Source organism: Ornithodoros turicata, chromosome 4, assembly GCF_037126465.1.
Source record: "Ornithodoros turicata isolate Travis chromosome 4, ASM3712646v1, whole genome shotgun sequence".
NCBI classification, from domain to species: domain Eukaryota; kingdom Metazoa; phylum Arthropoda; class Arachnida; order Ixodida; family Argasidae; genus Ornithodoros; species Ornithodoros turicata.
Window position 1 is genome coordinate 76,765,254 of NC_088204.1, and position 17,920 is coordinate 76,783,173.

Below are 17,920 nucleotides of genomic sequence, written 5' to 3' on the forward strand. Positions count from 1 at the left end.
TCGTCTTGGTACTGGCGGTACTGGGTCGAAATACAAAAGCGACTGCGCCTAGCGCACTTTACATGTTTATTAAGCTATGAGTAAAGCCATTAAACGAATTGATCGTGCAAGTGTTCACAGGATATGTTCGGGGCAAGTTGTGTTAAATCTTGCTATGGCAGTAAAAGAGCTTGTGGAAAACAGCGTGGATGCCGGAGCAAAGAACGTTTGTAAGCCCACGAATGCGCGCGTGTTTGACATTGTGTTGACAGCACTCAGCAAGAGGCTCCTAACAAAATGATTTTTGTTTTAAAAGGTGTACGACTCGTAGAGTATGGAAGCAAACTCGTAGAAGTAACAGATGACGGGGAGGGTGTCGAGGAAGAAAACTTCGAAGGCCTTTGTAAGCCGAGCTTGTCTGTCTCGTTGTTCTTGTTAACATCACATGTGTTTCAGGCTTGAAGTATCACACCTCTAAGCTCAGAGAGTTTTCGGACCTAGAGCAGGTGGGAACTTTTGGATTCCGTGGTGAGGCGCTGAGCTCACTGTGCGCTCTCAGGTATGTTTTGAAGTTACTTACCTTTCTCGATTAATTTAAGAGAGCAAATATAAATAACTTCTCTAATTTCAGCGAAGTTGTTGTCAGCACCTGCCATCGAACTGCGTCACAAGGTACACAGCTCAAGTTTGACAACCACGGCAATGTCACCTCCAAGACTGTATGCGCACGAGAGGTGATCACTGTTCAGTTTTCTGCCTCTGTATCTGGAAATGTCACTATAAATTTTAGTAATTTTAATATAAATTTTAATATAATTAACGTGTGTCCAGCGAGGTACAACGGTGAGCCTGCACAACCTTTTTTCTACTCTTCCCGTGAGGCGTAAAGAGTTCACGGCGAACTTGAAGAGAGAGTTCAACAAGATGGTCAACCTGTTGACGGGATACTGCTTGTCGGCACCACAGGTCACCATCGTGTGCACCAACCTTCTCGAGAACGGGTGAGGATGAATAAACGGTGGTGAACGAGCTTCTTTGATACACCTAGCGCGTGACAAGTCCGTAGCACGAATAACAATGTTGCCAACATTGCCTACATCTTGAAACGTTGGTGTCTTCAGCCGCAAACAGACAGTGCTCACCAGCCAGGGTGCTTCTTCCGTTCGGGAAAGTATATCCACCTTGTTTGGCAGCAAAGAGGTAATGGCTGACTTTAGATTGTAGGTGATTCCGTGCACAACCATTATTTCGTCGCGTGGCAGGTCGGAAAACTGCTCGAAATACGGCAAGAATTTCCATCGTCCGATGTCCTGGAAGAATATTCTCTTTCCAAGCTCACTCCCGAAGACGCCGAACATATCAGGTGAGCAAGATCTTGCCAGCAGTCGTTCCATCTGTGACGTGTACTCTATTATCATTATCTATCATTGGACAGAGTGGAAGGGTATGTATCATCGTGTGCCCACGGGTCCGGACGCAGTTCGGCGGACCGTCAGTTCTTTGCCATCAATAATCGTCCGTGCGATTTACCGAAGGTGTGTATACCATTGTACCGGTATACCGTATACTGATCGTAGAGCAGCAACAGCACTAATATCATATTTCCTTTTTGGCAAAGTTGTCCAGGGTAGTAAACGCAACGTACCACATGTTCAATCGACACCAGTACCCATTTGCGTACATCAGTGTCGCCATGGAAACAGGCAAGTCGAGCCATTCCATTGTAACTTATTCTTGCAAGACGTGCATCTACCAGCAGGTAGCAGGAATTTTATTTGATACTTATTCTGCGACTTGACGTGAATTTTTTTGAATTTTTGAATTTTTTGCTTTCTGCTACTCGTAGACACCATCGACATCAACGTTACACCTGACAAACGTTCCATACTTGTCCACAAGGAAGCTCTTCTGCTCGCTATAGTCAAGGTAACAAATGCCCCAACTAATGCCAAATTAATTTGTTCATCGTGGCCCTCGCAGTCTTCTCTGCTGACCATGTTTCGTGCCGTTGCTGGGACGTACGAAAAGCAAAACTCTTTTTCCTCACAAACAAAGAGTGAGCAGCATGAGATTCACGCATGAGTAACTTAGTATTCAATTTTCTGGTTCATCTAATGTATTTCTCAACTCAGCATAATTTTTTCTATGCAGGTCCCCTGTCTTCCTTCTTGAGCCAGTCGTCTACCTCACCAGCGAGTTCACCAGCAGGTACACCTACGGTGGGCAATTATCTTTGCGCAAATTATCTGTCTATAAATATCGCTTTATTGAAAGTATCGGTTGCATGCATCCTAAGGAGTTCCAATGTAGTCACACCTTCAGACTTATACGTTACTGTTAAAGCGACTATAGCATCTGTCGCGGTCGATTCCGAAAGTACGGTGCCATTTTACTCCTCGTTCATCATCGACAATGACGCCGAAAATCTGATAATGAATTAGTGGAGTTGTTTCTGTGCAATGTGAAGTAATGCATGACAAGAGCAGAAGAGAGATCTTGAGAGCATTCCTCTCTGCAAATGTCACTTGGACAAGGCCAATCAGTGAGCGTCCTGTGACGCGGACGAGGCCAATCAGGGAGCGGAAGAGAGACCTTGGTGTCCGGCTGCTGGGCGGGAGTGGTGGATAGCGCCAGTGGGTCATGGAGAAGTTAGTTGGCTTGTGAAATGATGTTTCCAGTTGGTCTCGTACGTGTCTGTAGGGGTGGCAGGAACGTAACACTGTGTTCCACGGAACATAGTCATGTCAGCACCAGTCAGTCGCTGACAAACCAGTCAGTCACTCTCACTCATCCTCCTTTCACTCTTACATTTTTGCACATTCATATACACATTCATACGACAGGGATCGACGCAAGCGGCAAATGTTGAACATGAGAGAACTGATATTCTGAGGCTGGAACAACATAGAAGGGACAAATACATACAATGCCTCAATTTGCCTAAGAAATTAATGATGATAGAAGAAAGTCACTGAAAAGGTTAGCCAGCTGTAGGACTCGAACCCACATCTCGTTTATTTAATAAGTACACTGTTTTTGGACGAGAAACTTGGCCAAGTAGACTGTGTGATCATACCGAACATTTCCGTTTCGGTCTCGTACATAGCTTTCTGGTTGCGATAGTCCCTTTAAGTTTGGAGCTAATGTACACCAGCAAAGAAATGAAGAGCACTCTTCAAGTACACCATTTTTTTTCATGGACGCCGCCATATTGAAAGCGCAGAGCCGTCTCTCCAGGGTAACGCGTTGCAAAGAGGTTGAACGCACGAGCCATAGAGAAGGAAAGCGGATGGGCTGCTTTCCTCCTCTCTGGCTTGTGCTGGCTGCAACAGTGCTGGGTGTAAGGCTCCTGGAAAACTGTATATCAGATGCTCTTCTTTTGTCTCAAAACTCCACGGTTGATACATGGGAACAGATTCGGATATGGGTTCCACTGTGGATTCTATTACATGGTTCGATTGTGGATTCTGCCTTGCATTCCACTCGCATCAGTGTCATAAGTTGGTTCATCATAATTTTCAGAGCCCAGCAAGCAAGAGGGCACGTCACGAAAGTCCTTCACCGCGAACAATGCTGCCACTGTCGCTGAAAAATTTTAAGTGTAAGTATTGTACAGTGCCTGAAGCTTACAGAAGTACGTAAAGTTTACAGAGCATGCTTCTGCGCGTTCTTTCGTCAGGGTGACATGCTAGCAGCAACTGGGACCATACAGAATTACAGACATGTGCCTAGGTAACCCGGTCGTCTGTTTGCAAGTCCGTATGATGCCCTTTGCTGCTAGCGTGTCACTCTGAGGAAGGAATGCGTCAGAGCGTGTTCTGTAAACTTTTGTCCAGCACCATGCTACTATAGGATTCTATTTTATAAAACTGCACCCATCAAGCCATGTGGCTGTTTCGCCGCTTTTAGCAATTCTCGATATTGTAACTTGATATTGACATAATAAAATTGATCGGTTAATTGATTGAAAAACCACACTACCATCGTAGTTGACCGTACTGGGTCCGCACTGAAAGGATCTCCCGCAGCATCATCTACCCCGTCTACGGCTTGTGCTTCAGAGAGGATGTTTACGACACCTTCTTCGAGTACTAGAGAGGTTGTCGAAGAGTCTCCTATGTCGGCAGAATTTCACGTGCAAGAAAATAGACCAGATTCTAAAGAGCATTGCACGTATTCCCTTAAAACGACAACCCTCGCAGAGACAAACCAAAGTGTCACCGAAAGGCAGCTGAATGCTTCTAAGAAGACGAGACGAAACATATTTCCTGGTATGCCTGGTAAAACAAAGCCCGTGTCGGGGGTGGACGCTTTGCGAGCGTTTCAGTTCAAATCGCGGAAATCTGGTGGTGAGGATATCGCACAAAACGACGTCCACGGCGAAGATGAGTCTCAAGAAAGCGTGGACGACTGCGCACCTTTCCTTTTGGATGATGAGCCTTCCATCAACGATGATGCTGCGATGATGGAAGAGGATAACGAAGATCCTTTACAATGTCGTTTGAGCCAACACCATCCACAGGTCGTTGACAAGGTCGACAACATTGCGGAAGAAGACTGTGAAGGACTGCTCGACGTAGATGAACCCTGCGATATTGCTCGTCGAGAACGGAAGTTGGAATTCAGCTTTTCTCATGTTGTTGCTGCTTTGAAGAGCAATGATTCTAAAAGTAAGTTGAAGCGGATACTTCGTGATGTTGTTGTATGCCTTGAAGCAATTTAATCCTGCTTATATAATACCATACTGCTTTTTTTTGCTGGGTAGAGGCAGATCTAGATTCGTATGCGAGGAGGTTTATAGCCAGCATTGAGCCAGGTGCAAATGCTGCGGCAGAGAAAGAGCTGGACAGGGAGATCAGCAAGGACAAGTTCGCTCAGATGGAGGTCATAGGACAGGTTGGTTGTCCTACTTTCCATTTTTTAAAGAATCATTTTGGCGTATTGCAGGATCCTTGGTGTGACTTGGCAATCATTACTTCAAACGTGCAGTAATATGTGTATAAACATGCACAGTATTTATGGGAGCATCGTTCATTTCTTGGTGCAGTTCAATCTGGGATTTGTCGTTGTGAGGTTGGAAGAAGACCTGTTCATCATCGACCAACATGCTGCCGACGAGAAATACAACTTCGAAATGCTGCAGCGGGATACCGTGATGCAGACGCAGAAGTTGCTCCTGTAAGCATCAAAGCCGTGAAACCAATTATTTCAAGCTTATGATGGTCATTTGTTACGAGATGTTTTGTATGGTATGAGTGTTGTTCAGAATGCATACATTCTGGACTTTTCATTAATAAGAGTAAAGTAGTCGGGGACTTGAAACTTAGCCCACTTTCTGAGGCTACACACTTACTCCCCGAATTCATAGACGCGTTTTGATCTCGACTCGACTTGCAGCTGCTTCGGAAGAGTGTCAATGGATTTCGGAACCGCGTTGGTAGCTTAGCTTAGCATAGCGAGCTCGACTTGACACGTGTGGTGAAAACGTCAAGTCAGCACTCAGCCTACCATGACACCAACTTGGATAACGCCCCAATATGGCAGCTTTAGGAAGACACGTGAGACCCAGAATCTTGTCTTGTCTCGGCTTTACATGATCCGATGCATCTCCAATTTGTTCAGGGGACTTTGCACAAGTGTAGGCAGCAGACGACAGGTGTAACACATATTGTGAGGCCTGACACTAAGGAATGTTGTGTTTTCATGTTGCAAGGAAAATTTAGGTACAAAATTGTATGAAAATCGACTTCTGTAAGCAGTTAAAGTGAGCAGGCTGCAACATAACAAAGTGAACCAGCAGGAGGGTTCATGAAACACGCAAACCGTCTTGAGTGAGGACAGGTCTTTGCGTGGACTTGCACAGATAAAGAGGCGGCTTCAAGACAAGTCATATCTGTGAATTCAGGGTTTAGTCTGGCAGTGTGTCTAGTCTTTGAAATGTTTCTTGATGAAGTTCTCTTCTGTCAAGCAGCAGAGCTCTTATAAATAAAGTAGCTTTGCTTTCACTATTTTACTGCTCCGCTACAGTAGAGTCTCGATGATACGAATCTCGGGACGACGACGGTGTCACAAAGCGAAATGGTGACGCCTAATGTTGTCAGATGTTGTCCTGATATGTTCCCTCCACGTGTTCTGGTCGCTCTTTTCCTATACCAGTACGGCATCACACAACTTCCGGGTGTATTTTTGTGTGTGTGTGTGGTGGTGGTGGTGGTGGGGGGGGGTAAAATGGTCAAAACGGAGATAAGGTAATACGTCTTCGGACCATGTAACCCCCTGAACTAATCTCCTCCTCCACCACCACCAAGGGAGAGTAATTGTTTTCATTGTGTAACATGATATAAGGGAGTTTATGGTGAGGATCTCCATCACTCATCAAATGGAGGAGGAGGAGCATGACTGGTGCACTCTCGCGTCACGGGGGAACAACCTCTGTCACCTCCTTGGCTCGTTCATATCATCATACTATCCGTACTATCATCCGTAAAGCAGAGATAACACATTCGTGTAATCTGAGCTGTAATACATGGGAAGAATAGGCATTCCGACTGGGATTGGAAAATAATCCATATGATCGCGAAATTCATATAATCCGTGATCGTATCATCGAGATTTTAACGTAATAATAAAAGGTCCAGTCCCTATGCTTAAACAGCACTCGATAAGGCATTTTTGTAACTCTGCAAGCCATAGGGCGGCGATGATGTTCCCTATCGCTGCGCTGCAGGCCGCAGGAATTGGAGTTGACGGCCGTGAACGAATCAGTTCTACTGGAAAACATGGGAGTGTTTGAGACCAACGGCTTTGGCTTCATGGTGGACGAGTCGAGGCCCATGGGACGAAGGGTAGCATTGGTCAGCATTCCAGTCTGCGGGAGTTCGCAGTTCGGAAAGGAAGGCACGCACCTTTTTGCTTATATTTTGGTGTTCACGTCGCGATGTCGGAAGGTGAGTCATCGTGTCTCTTTTTCTTTGCAGATGTAAATGAACTCATTTTTATGCTGAGTGACAACCCGGTAAGCTCGTCTCTTCTGTTGGTCACTCGAAAATTTTCCGTGGCTCACTGGCAGCATGAACATTGCATAAATATGCAAGAATGGGCAGGAGAGAAATGCACGCAAAGAACGCGTCTTTAGCAGTTACTTATTGCACATTCAAATACGTAACTTGGGAATAATTTAAATTTAATTGTAATTGTTTCTTTGGCTGAAATGTTTGTGTTTGTGCCGTCTTTAGATGGAGATCGCTTCTTCTAAATTCTTCTTACTTACATTATTGCACATGTTGAGATGCCTCCTTCCACATTTCAAGGAAAACCCTTCCTTTCACTTGCAGCGATAGTGATGCGTAACTTTAAGTAAGCGAGACGCTTTCGTGCTCCCGTTTCATTTTGGTGCATGGAAGCAGACGACAAGTGCCCAGGTGCTTGAGATTTGCCACGACTCAGAAGCCCAACCTTACTAGGTTATCCGAGACTCACGTTTCGGGAAACTGTAATATTTTTATAACTGTTATGACACTTTTCTGTTAGTAGGCAACGTCCACACGGACATGGGCAGTTATTCACGGGAAATGTAGTTCTTTAATGCAGACGTCTTCACAGTAAGCAGCTCCTATGGCATCTGTTAAGAATTCCGATCTTTTCCATTTCATTCGCTGTTACAAGGTAAAGTCTTCACAACCGCTGTCGTCTCTTCCAACGTTGCTATGAGTTCAAACTAAGCCAACGTTTGTCCGTAGTGCTCCAAAGTTGCTTTTCACTGTCTAGTGGCCATTCCGTGCGTGTTGTAGCATCATAACCCCAGTTTGAGTGTGCCAAAAGAGGGGCACCAACTAAACACACCAACGTAAAGCTACACTACTGCATCCGCTCTAATGCCCGTCGATGCAACACAAGTGAGTCTTGTTTCCAACGCAGCACACAATGTGTCGGCCATCGAAAGTTCAGCAGGTGTTTGCCATGCGAGCGTGTCGCAAGTCCATCATGGTCGGAACACCTCTGACGGCTGCCATCATGAAGAAGGTGAGTCGAGAACAAGGAGGACATATATACTAGCTGGAGTGGCGGCGGCAGCCTATACCTCCCTGTAAGCATCGGTGAAGCCAGGGGCAGGTCTCTCTCTTTTGCCCTAGATTGAGGTGAATGATAGATAGAGTTACCAAGGTACCACCTACTCACCTGTTAATGAGCAGCGGAGAGTCAGGATTTGCCGGCCGAACAGCTCAGGCTCTATGGCAGAAGGAAATATGCATTGTTCCTGACCAGCCTTGTGCACTTACAAATGCAAGATGGTTCCCGGGGTGGTTATTTTCTTTGTGCCTCCTAGCGGTGCTTTGTGCACCCGTATGCAATGCTCAAGTCAACCATGCTCACAATCCGGCAGCACGGCTCTACGTTTTGCCCCTGGTAAGACTGCGCCGTGTTGGCTCCACTTAGAGGATGCCCCTTCTGCTCCAGCAGTATATAGAGAGGGCGTTTGCTCGAACGTGCCCAAAAATTTTATTTAAAGTGAGCGATAAAAGAGAAACGAGCGCTACTTTTCAGTTACTTGATTAAGAAACAGGTGCTACTAGTGAAGTAGTACCTGTTTCTTACTCTACTAGCAGTAAAGTACCACTTGCTTTTCTTTTATCGCTCGCTTTAAATAAAATTAAATAAAATATAATTTCTGGACACGTTAGAGCAAACACCCTGCATATATATCTTCCTTGGTTGAGAATCAAACGTGCAACGGGACAGAGATGGCAGTCTCTCTTTTCCCCCTCAGATCGTTGGCCACCTTGGGGAACTGGAACACCCATGGGTAAGTTCCATAGGCTTGTTCCAAGTTGTTTCATATGCATCGAGCTACGCTAAATAAGAACAAATACAAAGGATGCTTGGCAGTGGAACCTCACGTTGAAAGATATTGCAGGCAAGAGAGCGGCACCTAAAAGAACGTATAAGAAGAGCATTTTGGTTTCAATTCCACTGCGAATCGTGAAAATTTAGAAAGCGCTAGCGTCATAGCGTATCGTCTACTTCGTTACAATTTATTGTGCCGACGTTTTATGCCATATTGAGTTCATTTTAAAGTGAGAGTGATTCCCCGCAGAGCTCACTAAATTGGAACAGTAGGCCGTTATCGTGGAAGGTGTTTCGGCGACAGATTTTTAGTTGTACATTTATATTTTGCATCACGGATAAAACTTTTAACACCTGCCATGTTGCAGATTGTTTAGTGTCACTTTTGAAAGTTTTAGTGCATAAGAAATTGTGGCAAACTACCCTTATTTAGAGCCTGGAGTCTTCGGGAATATTTCTTTCAGAACTCGGGGGTAAAAAATTCAAAATTGGGGAAAAATTTAAATTTTTTCATATTTACATTTTCAAAATTTATGTGGAAAAAATTGCATAATTCTGACTTCAGAGAAATATTGGGCTTTATTGCTAGGAACAGTATTGCATGTAACTGCCATCTCTGTTGATTTTGCTACCAAAGAGCACGGCACTTACTTTTCAGACCTTATTAGTTTGCTAAGCTCTCTAAATCTCATGATGTTGCTCGAAGGTTTGCCTGCTTAAAGAGAGCGCCAATCTTGATAACAGCTTCTCTACTATCACAAATGCTGCACCTGCCGCACACGTTCATGGTTTGATGTCTTTTTTGTAATCACTCGCAAGGAAGTGCTTGCTCCACCCAACGGAACAGTTGGTAGTAGTGTTCGACTCACATTCTTTCCTCGCTATCACTTTCACCCACTCCTCTCGTGACGCGAGATCTGCAGGCACCCCGTGAAACGATACCCCTTGCTCCTTTTTCTTGGTCCCAGAAGTAAAAAATGGCACAAGGCAGTACTGCATTTTTCAAAACGTTCGAAACCGCGCTTATCAAAATCAGACAAGAGCGCATAGCAGACGACAACAGGTATAGGGAAGTGGCGCCCTCCACGTGCCCTCCGAAGGAAAGGGAAGCGACTCGGCGCATCTGCCAATGGACAGGCATTGAGTAATAGAGGAGGCACTGGTGGGGCACATGTGGTTTCTCAACTCCTCTAAACGTGACGTCCGGACAAAGAACGCAGTTAAACTGAAGGTGCGATCAGTATAGTGGGTGCCCAAAATACGTGTAACCGGACACATTCGAAAATGAATCTGATCCGATTTTGCTGTCGCCTACATGCTCCCGGCAGAATTCGGGCAACAGTGTACGGACTGACGTCACCGGAAGGCACGTTGTCCGTCACAAAATGCGGTCCTCTGGCTCGAAATATGGCGGGCCCGAAATACTCGAAATCTGCTGCCAAATGGTCACTAGAAGCCACGGAGTAAGACGACTAGGAGGTGAAACTGCCCATAGAAGCAAACGCAGAGACTGTTACGTTGGGGGAGAGAAAAAAGGCAGTTTACCTTTAACCTGAAAATGACGAGTCTCATTTCAGAGTTCAAATTCGGGGAAGAATCACGTTAAACCATGCTCTATCTTGTCGTGCAAATACTGCTATCTAATTTTGAAGTTAACGTTGTCAAGGACTAAACAATTTCACAGATTACTGTCAATTCACACCATCATGCTCTTCTGCATCAATTGAATGCCTACCACCACCTAATTCTTACAGAACTGCCCACACGGTCGGCCGACCATGAGACACCTTGTCAGTCTTGCTACTCTACCATAAAACGAGCAATACTTTCAAAGAATCTTGGAAAAGTACGCATTTTACATGAAACATACGGGACATAGGTGAAGCCAGCATCAAAACAAGGCATCGCAGCGTACGTTGAAGCAAGTTGGACAATACATTACGCTCAAAATGCTTGTAAATATGTACAATATGTGTAAATAAACAAACATTTTTTTTACCAATGTCTTTATTTAAAATTGCATCAACACAATAGCAAGTGTAGCACACTGCTGGTAGCTTTAGTGTAGGCGCTTGTAGAAATGCTACAAACGGCAATGACGACGAGGCATTGCATTAGAAATTTGAAAATTATATTCTATTCTATTCTTTGTACAAGTGGACTAGAAAATGTCTCAGGTATGCAAACCTATGCGGCTAAACTGTGAGGTGAGGTTGTCGAGCTTCTGTCCCGTCTACCCCGAAGGGCTAAATTCGTTTTTTCCAATGGCATTGCTAACTGAGGTTTAAAGGGGCACAAAAATGCAGAAATGCACTTGTTCTCAAATGAAAGTCTGTGTTTCAAATATAACGTAAGCACAAAAAGTGTTCACACCGTTTAGAAGAAAAACGCAGTGGAACAGAGCCGTCTGTTGGCAGCAACCAATGTAATCCTCAGGACACAAATATTGGCGGCATCCAATCAGACAGCAGGAGAAGTACGTCCATGTCTATCGTTCGCGTGAGGATTTGGAACGGGTACAGTCGTTGTGTGTTGTATATACACTGCGTGGCATGACGCGCATTGCTGCATTTCTCAATACCACAAATGTTCTAGCGAGAACAATTAAGTATATTCACGTCCCTCGCCCCATGTTGTTTGCCGAAACTATACTCCATGGTGTGTGCCGCGTGTACATGTGCAGCATGAAGTAAAAAGCACCGATGCATGAGCTGAAACAAGTTTCGCTGCATAGTGCTGAGAAAGAGAGAGAGAGAGACAGTCCCGTATAATTCTGATTGTAGCTTTGTAACAGAATCGAAGTTTTGAAGTTTTGAACGAGATTAACATAACGTGTAACGTAATTAGAGCCTGAAGTTTTCGGGAAATATTTTTTTCGAAATTCGGGGGGTAAAAATCGGGTAAATAAACGTGTGCACTAAATTCATGCGAATTCGGGTAGAAAAATCTTCCAGTATGCTAAATTCGGGGAGAAATCGGGCTCAGCTGCTCGAACTAACTGTAGTCGTTTGGTACAAACAGTGACGTAACCAGTGAGGGCAGTTTGCCGGGTAAAAATCGGGTTTCACCCAAAATAGGAAACCTTCAATTCGGGGTGCAAATTCGGGGAAGAATCGGGTAAAACCCTAAAACTTCAGGCTCTAAACGTAATTTGAAGGGAAGTTGTGTGGACACTTTAGTGCACCTTTAAATTTGTAGAACAGAATAGTTTGTTACTGTCGGACTACGAATTCAAGACACGTGTGGTGGGTAGTCTTCTATATCCGAGTGGCAGGTGGTCACTCGACGATAGGATGTCGCTATTCTTTGCTGCGCCGTGAAAGAAACCAGTCTGGTAGACGAGACGCCGTGTTTCCGTTGAAGTATGTAGTCTTCGGTGCTCCAAGTGACTATGCTAAGTTGCCTTTGTCCGAATAACATTCCACGAAGAAACGTCCGAGCGTTATGCTTTGACGTTGCATGCTATAGAGGAGCTGTAGAAAAGCTGAATAACACATATCCTTCGGGTGACTCCCAATGGAACAACATCACAGAATGAAGAGATCAGTGGACGTAGCCAACTTTTCACAGTGCCCGTGACCTGAAAGACAGTAGATGAAAAGCCAGTGAGTTTCTCATGACCGGTCAGCATTGCTTCTCTCTCGAGTTCATGTGGCCATGTTTTTTACAAAATGTACTCTGTATGGGTATACATACTCTATATGTAGGGTCTGAGGTTTTCGCGAAATATTTTTCGCCAAATTCGGGATTAAAAATCGTGTGGAAAACAGCAGCATCCAATTCGGGTGAATTCACCAGCACCACTTCAGTTGTTAGGCAGCTTGCACTGACAGGTGTTCACAGCGCTAGGAGAGCGCAATACCCTGACGGTTCCATGTCTATGGATGGGGCTTCCTCGGCCGTCTATGATCCCGGTAATGCCGAGACCTTACAGAGCAAGCTAAGGCACAAGACTTCGTCCACGGCTGCGGAACTTTACGGGATATTCTCGGCGCTGAAGTACACGACGACTGTACGGCGATCGCAGACGTGGGTTAATTCTCTTAACTGACTGCCGCTCTGCCACGCAAGCACCAGACTCAAACAAGGAGACCACCAATGACGCCATGTGAAGGAAAAGTACCGACATGCGTTAAACTCGGACGAGACAGACATCAGGTATCCATCCAGTGGCTCCCCAGCTACTGCAAGATCTCTGTGAGCGAGGCTGCAAACGGAAGTCCACTCCCTGACATGCAGGGAGAACATACCGCTGACCAAAGACTACATCAAGAGGGCAGCAAAGCGAATGGCAGATGTGGAGATGAAGACGCCCCTGGACAATCTACACTGAGGACACCCCGGGCTGGTCGCCCTAGATGGTCCATATAAGTACACAGGCTGTATAGATACATGAGCCGAACTGACTCAGCACATCATTCAACGACTCCACTTGGTACTGCTTTCCCCGAGAGCTTACAGGTATAAAGCTAAACGTGGTCGACGACCCTACACGCGTAGACAATGCCACACAGCAAAGACGGCAGCCATCTACTATATTGAGCTGCACGAAATGTGAGGACGAAGAGCAAGATCCTAGAAAAGCGTCTCTCCACACTGGACAGCCGGCCACTTACCATTGGAAAGATTCTGTGTGCATTGGTGTGCGTGGTCTACAGACGACAAACGCTACAAGGCGGCAGGCTACCTGCTACAATTCCTCAAGGCCGCAAACCTGCGGGACCTGTGACGTGTGTTTCGCGCGTTTCATATTCCTGTCCTTTTTTTTGTGTGTGTGTGTGTGTGTGATCTCGTTTTTTTTTTGTTTTTTTTGCTTGGGTAAAGCAAGCCAAATATTGACTGAACTCTCTCAACACTTAAAAAGAAGAAGTTGAAGAGCGTCGGAGTCCGGTTACGTTTGGCGATTATTCGACGCGCGTGCGCTCGTGCAGCTCGGCGTGCGTATGACCGCGGAAAGCACAATTTTTTAACGCGCACGGAGACTACGCCGAAATCCATCGACTACTGATATTCGCACACGAACTTGTGATCGAGGAATCAGCAACATTGGCACGCGTCACTCGCTCTGTCCGCGTCCCATGCGTTTCGGGTGGTCGTCCGCGTGCGTTTCTTCGACGCGCGTACGAGGTCACGGCGAGCACACGACGTTTTGACGCTGGGGAAACGTCGCATGCGTTTCGCCCTCGCGCCTCCGCACACACTACCGGAGTCTTGCGCCGTGGTCCCGCGCCGCGCGACAAACGCACCCCCGTTCGGGAAGAAATCGGGTTTCACCCGAATCACTAAATGTGCGATTCGTGTGCGGGGGGGTAAATTCGGGGAAATATCGGGGGAAACCCGAAAACCTCAGACCCTATCTATATATGGGTATATCGCCGCTCTCTCATGTTTACGTGGCCATGATGTCGACTATACGCACTCTATGTGGGTATGGTTCCCATTGAATTTTGGAACAAAAAACTCGAGAGATTTTCATGGTGTCATTTTGTCTGGAATCTAAAACACAGTCTATGACCAAGGCGTCAACATTTCACAAAAGTATTTATAGGCTACAGGCATGTCCACATGAGAGAATACACATGAACTGATAATCGTCCTTTGACAAGTGTGACAAGACCACAGGACAGAAAAGAAAATCTTAATCTTGATATCTTCACGCAAATTCCAACTGCAAAGAGTAGGTGTTCCTGTGCACTATCAGTTCTATGAGAGCAAGAACAAGATACAAAATCGAGGCTTTTCAAGGCCTTGAAAGTGGCATTTTCAACAGTATATTCAACGGTTTCAAGGACCAATGGCAAACATGATTGTAGTGTAGTTAATTTCTGCCGACAATACACTGATTTCACATCAGGCAAAGGTAGTACACATGAGGCAAAGACATAATGCGCGAAACGCTGATTGAGGTTCATAAGACTAGAGAAGCAACCTTACCTATTAACGAGGTCTGATGAGTTCAGCCAGTTCGTCCAGTTCAGCTCTGCGAGTGCGCATATAGACCATGGTCTCCCAGAGAACACGCACCAACCGCTCATCGTCTTTCTCATCCAGGTCTATGTCCTCAGACATAGGAGCATTGATGCGAAAGTAGGGCACGTTCATGGCGCTGCACCACGCTTGGGCACGCTCCACCGGGCATCCGTTGGCCTGGGTCGCTTGGTCTGTCATCAGCTCTATTAGGCCTGGGAGTCCGAAGACCATCTGGGCGGTACCCCAGAGGCTATTTTCCGTGTGCAACATGCTTGTCAGAGACACTTCTACTGGCTGCACTGTACCCGTCCCCACCGACACGACCACTTGCATCGGCTCTACACGGTCTTCCTGGCCCTGGGGGGTATTAAAAAAAACGCACCAAATATTTATGGAGAAGGGATTGTTTATTGCCGAAGTACATCACATATTGGGACAGGGCTTTTTCAGTTGGAACAGTGCATGGGCGTTCCCAGGATTTTTTTTCCAAGGGGGCAAGGGGCTTCCAGAAGTGGCAAAGACTGCAATCCCCTCCCTTCGCCCTCTTTTCCTGGAGACTGACGCTGCAGACTGTGCGGCTGTCCAGAGGTTCATATTACGGCGTGTCTAAAGAGCGCAAATTTCCACAAGTGACCTTGGAGATCCGCCAGGAAGGGGCAACGGCCCTTCCTTGCCCTCTCTCGGTACGCGCATGGAACAGATATGGTAGCGTGCTTGTGAATGTCTGACAACCCGCGAGCAGACACTGTTACTGCGCAAAACTGCATGCTTTGTCCGCGTCGCGTATTCTCTGGTGGGCAGAATTCAAATATTACCATACTTTGTTAATCAGGAGAGCTTTTATTGTCAGACACGGAACTTGCAGCTCAAAAACCGTACATATATAAACGGAACGCGCATCGGAAACGTTCGCAACTATACCAGTTAGAAGGCGCCGATTCAGAGCGTAGCACCACAAAGGTGGAAGCGCTACCGGTGCGCCATCTGTTAGGCAAGAGCAGAGGCCGCAGCGCTTCGCCTCCAGAGTCCTCCTATTGGCGCGCCATTTGGAGGCGGAGCCTCCCTCGCTCTTGGTCAGCAAAGTCAAGGATAGTCGGAGGGGAGACGTCTAGCCAAAAAAACTGCCTTGCCGACCTTCTTTCACGACGTCGACGAGAGCCGCCGAGAACGACAGCTGGCCACCAATTAGGTGATACAGAAAGGCCACGCCCCCTGATTTTTCGTCTGCATTGGACGACGGAATGCCACTGTGGTGGGAACATGAAAATCGTGCGCGCTGACGGGGCGGCGGAAATGCGTCTCTACTTCCGCCGCCCGCTCACGACGCCGCGTCGGGCGTCGCCAAGTGAGAACTGGCCCTAACTTTTTAATGTACTTGATGAGGACCCCAAAGTACATTGCAAAGGACTTGGTACAGGTGCTAGCTAGGAACATTGTACGTTACTTCAAGCAGAGGCGGAGAGTTTTCATTTTCCCAGGGGGGGCAAGGGCGCACCGCGAAGTAAATACTCTGGCGCGGAGGGGGGGGGGGATATGTTTATTAAGAAAAAAAAAAGAAAGGAAAAGAAAGCCAGATGGATGTCAGCTTGTTATTGCAACAAAAAAGTGAAAGGGGGAAGAAAAAGGCAAAGAAAAGAAGAAAAAAAAAAGGAAAAAGAAAAATGAAGAACCCAAAACTAAAGTTGAAGAATCACACACTCCGGCGGGATCCTATGATGTATGCAGAACTGGTATAGGAATAAGAGGAAGGAAGAACAGAGAGAACGTAAACAGTGAACATGTGCACAACTGAAGGCATCACGCCTTTGAAAACTGAGTGCAAAAGGAACAAAATGTACTGAATCCTCGGTGTTTGACCGGAAATGCGCGCAATATATAGTCAATGAAATGGAGCAGCGGGAGTTGAACCCGCTCCCAACGGATATGCGTTCCGAAGATCCTACCGTTACACCTCGCAGCTGCTGGTACCTTTACGACTGCTTCGTTTCATTGATCTGATTGCTTTGGGCGAAATTCAGTCTATGTGTTTTGTCATCCTCTGTGTTTCTTCGCCTCACCTTCTACTGTGATAATGAGTATGGTGGGCGGAGTATTTTACAAATTGCAAGATGCATTTTTGGGGTTGGTGCCTCTTCGCGCTTTTGACCCGGGCGCGCCGAGTCCCAAAGGCTGGTGTCAGTCTCTTAGCGGGACCTCCCGGGGGAGGCGGCGCCCCCCCTAGTTGACGTTCCGGGGGGGCAAGGGCCCCCGCGCCCCCCCGCAGTCGGCGCCTATGACTTCAAGTACAAGTTTGAGGTACTTCGCCCATCACTATATAACTCTATCAAATCTTTGCATTCCGTCTGTATCCTAAATATGCGTACGAAATTACAGTACCGTAGCCTTGAGTGCCTTGTTGTACGCAGTGATCTCTCTCATGGTGTCCAACGTGGGATTGTTGGCAATGAGGCCCCCATCCAGGAATCGTCCAAAGGGACGGAAGTAAGTTGGGGCTGCTCCTGATGCACGTGCTGCTGCCCATACTGGTTGCTCTGTCAGCATAAATGAAAGGCACACACATTAGACGGATGTTTTTTTTTTTTTATTGCGTGTTAGCAACTGTGGCTACGAGCGGAGTACAGACGGAGAGAGGACAGCAGGGGGGGGGGGGGTAGTGTGCGTCCTAGGCCGACTTCAGAAGACACTGGCGGTAGGATTGGAACCCGCCACCTTCCAGTCCTTAGCACGACCTTGGCTACCACCAACGAGCGGGAAGCCTTATGGGCCAACCCCCACGGAGCGAATGTACAGCGAAAGAGTTCGAACTTTGTTCAGCGTCGGACGCCCTGCGCGAGCTGTCCCTTCGCCGGCGATCTGCCCATGCCGGATATTTTTGCCCAGCGTCCGCGATTCCGGAAGCGTCAATTGCGGATGAACACGAGGCTGGCCAATCAAAGCACTCTTCCGCTACGAATCTGCGCCAGCTGCGCTGCCATGTTGTCTGCACGCGTGGTCGTCCGGTCTTGGTTAATGTTAGTAGAAAGTAAAGTTAATGTAGAAAAAATAAAATGAAAGATAAATAAATGAAGTCAAGGTTCGGTTACCATGCACGACAGGTGCCTTCTAGTGGCTGAATTTCATTTGATGC

At 46.6% G+C, this 17,920-nt stretch overlaps 2 protein-coding genes across 2 annotated transcripts in view; one reads left to right on the plus strand and one right to left on the minus strand.

Moving 5' to 3' along the window:
* LOC135391943 (mismatch repair endonuclease PMS2-like) lies at nucleotides 1–10,821 on the plus strand. The gene is made up of 21 exons (XM_064622524.1): nucleotides 1–209; nucleotides 296–382; nucleotides 436–538; nucleotides 611–713; nucleotides 811–980; nucleotides 1,101–1,179; nucleotides 1,242–1,342; nucleotides 1,415–1,514; nucleotides 1,598–1,682; nucleotides 1,826–1,905; nucleotides 1,960–2,035; nucleotides 2,131–2,198; nucleotides 3,502–3,580; nucleotides 3,969–4,649; nucleotides 4,745–4,875; nucleotides 5,027–5,157; nucleotides 6,707–6,876; nucleotides 6,957–6,994; nucleotides 7,897–8,001; nucleotides 8,747–8,782; nucleotides 10,578–10,821. Exons 1-21 carry the CDS (start codon nucleotides 77–79, stop codon nucleotides 10,635–10,637), a joined length of 2,616 nt encoding a protein of 871 aa, XP_064478594.1. The 5' UTR covers nucleotides 1–76; the 3' UTR covers nucleotides 10,638–10,821.
* Nucleotides 10,819–17,920, minus strand: part of LOC135391945 (85/88 kDa calcium-independent phospholipase A2-like) — a 27,090-nt gene continuing 19,988 nt past the window's right edge. Inside the window, exons 13-15 of the mRNA XM_064622525.1 lie at nucleotides 17,170–17,324; nucleotides 14,758–15,150; nucleotides 10,819–12,403 (exon numbers count right to left, since the gene is read on the minus strand). Coding sequence (XP_064478595.1) covers nucleotides 14,761–15,150; nucleotides 17,170–17,324 — 545 coding nt within the window. The 3' untranslated portion in view covers nucleotides 10,819–12,403; nucleotides 14,758–14,760. The remainder of the gene's footprint in view (nucleotides 12,404–14,757; nucleotides 15,151–17,169; nucleotides 17,325–17,920) is intronic.

What these genes read in the sequence shown, in the direction of transcription:
- LOC135391943 (XM_064622524.1), top strand. Translation starts at nt 77, where the DNA reads ATGAGTAAAGCCATTAAACGAATTGATCGTGCAAGTGTTCACAGGATA. An exon ending in TGCCGGAGCAAAGAACGTTT is followed by an intron (nt 210 to 295) that starts GTAAGCCCACGA and finishes TTGTTTTAAAAG; the next exon opens with GTGTACGACTCGTAGAGTAT. An exon ending in TTCTGCTCGCTATAGTCAAG is followed by an intron (nt 1,906 to 1,959) that starts GTAACAAATGCC and finishes TGGCCCTCGCAG; the next exon opens with TCTTCTCTGCTGACCATGTT.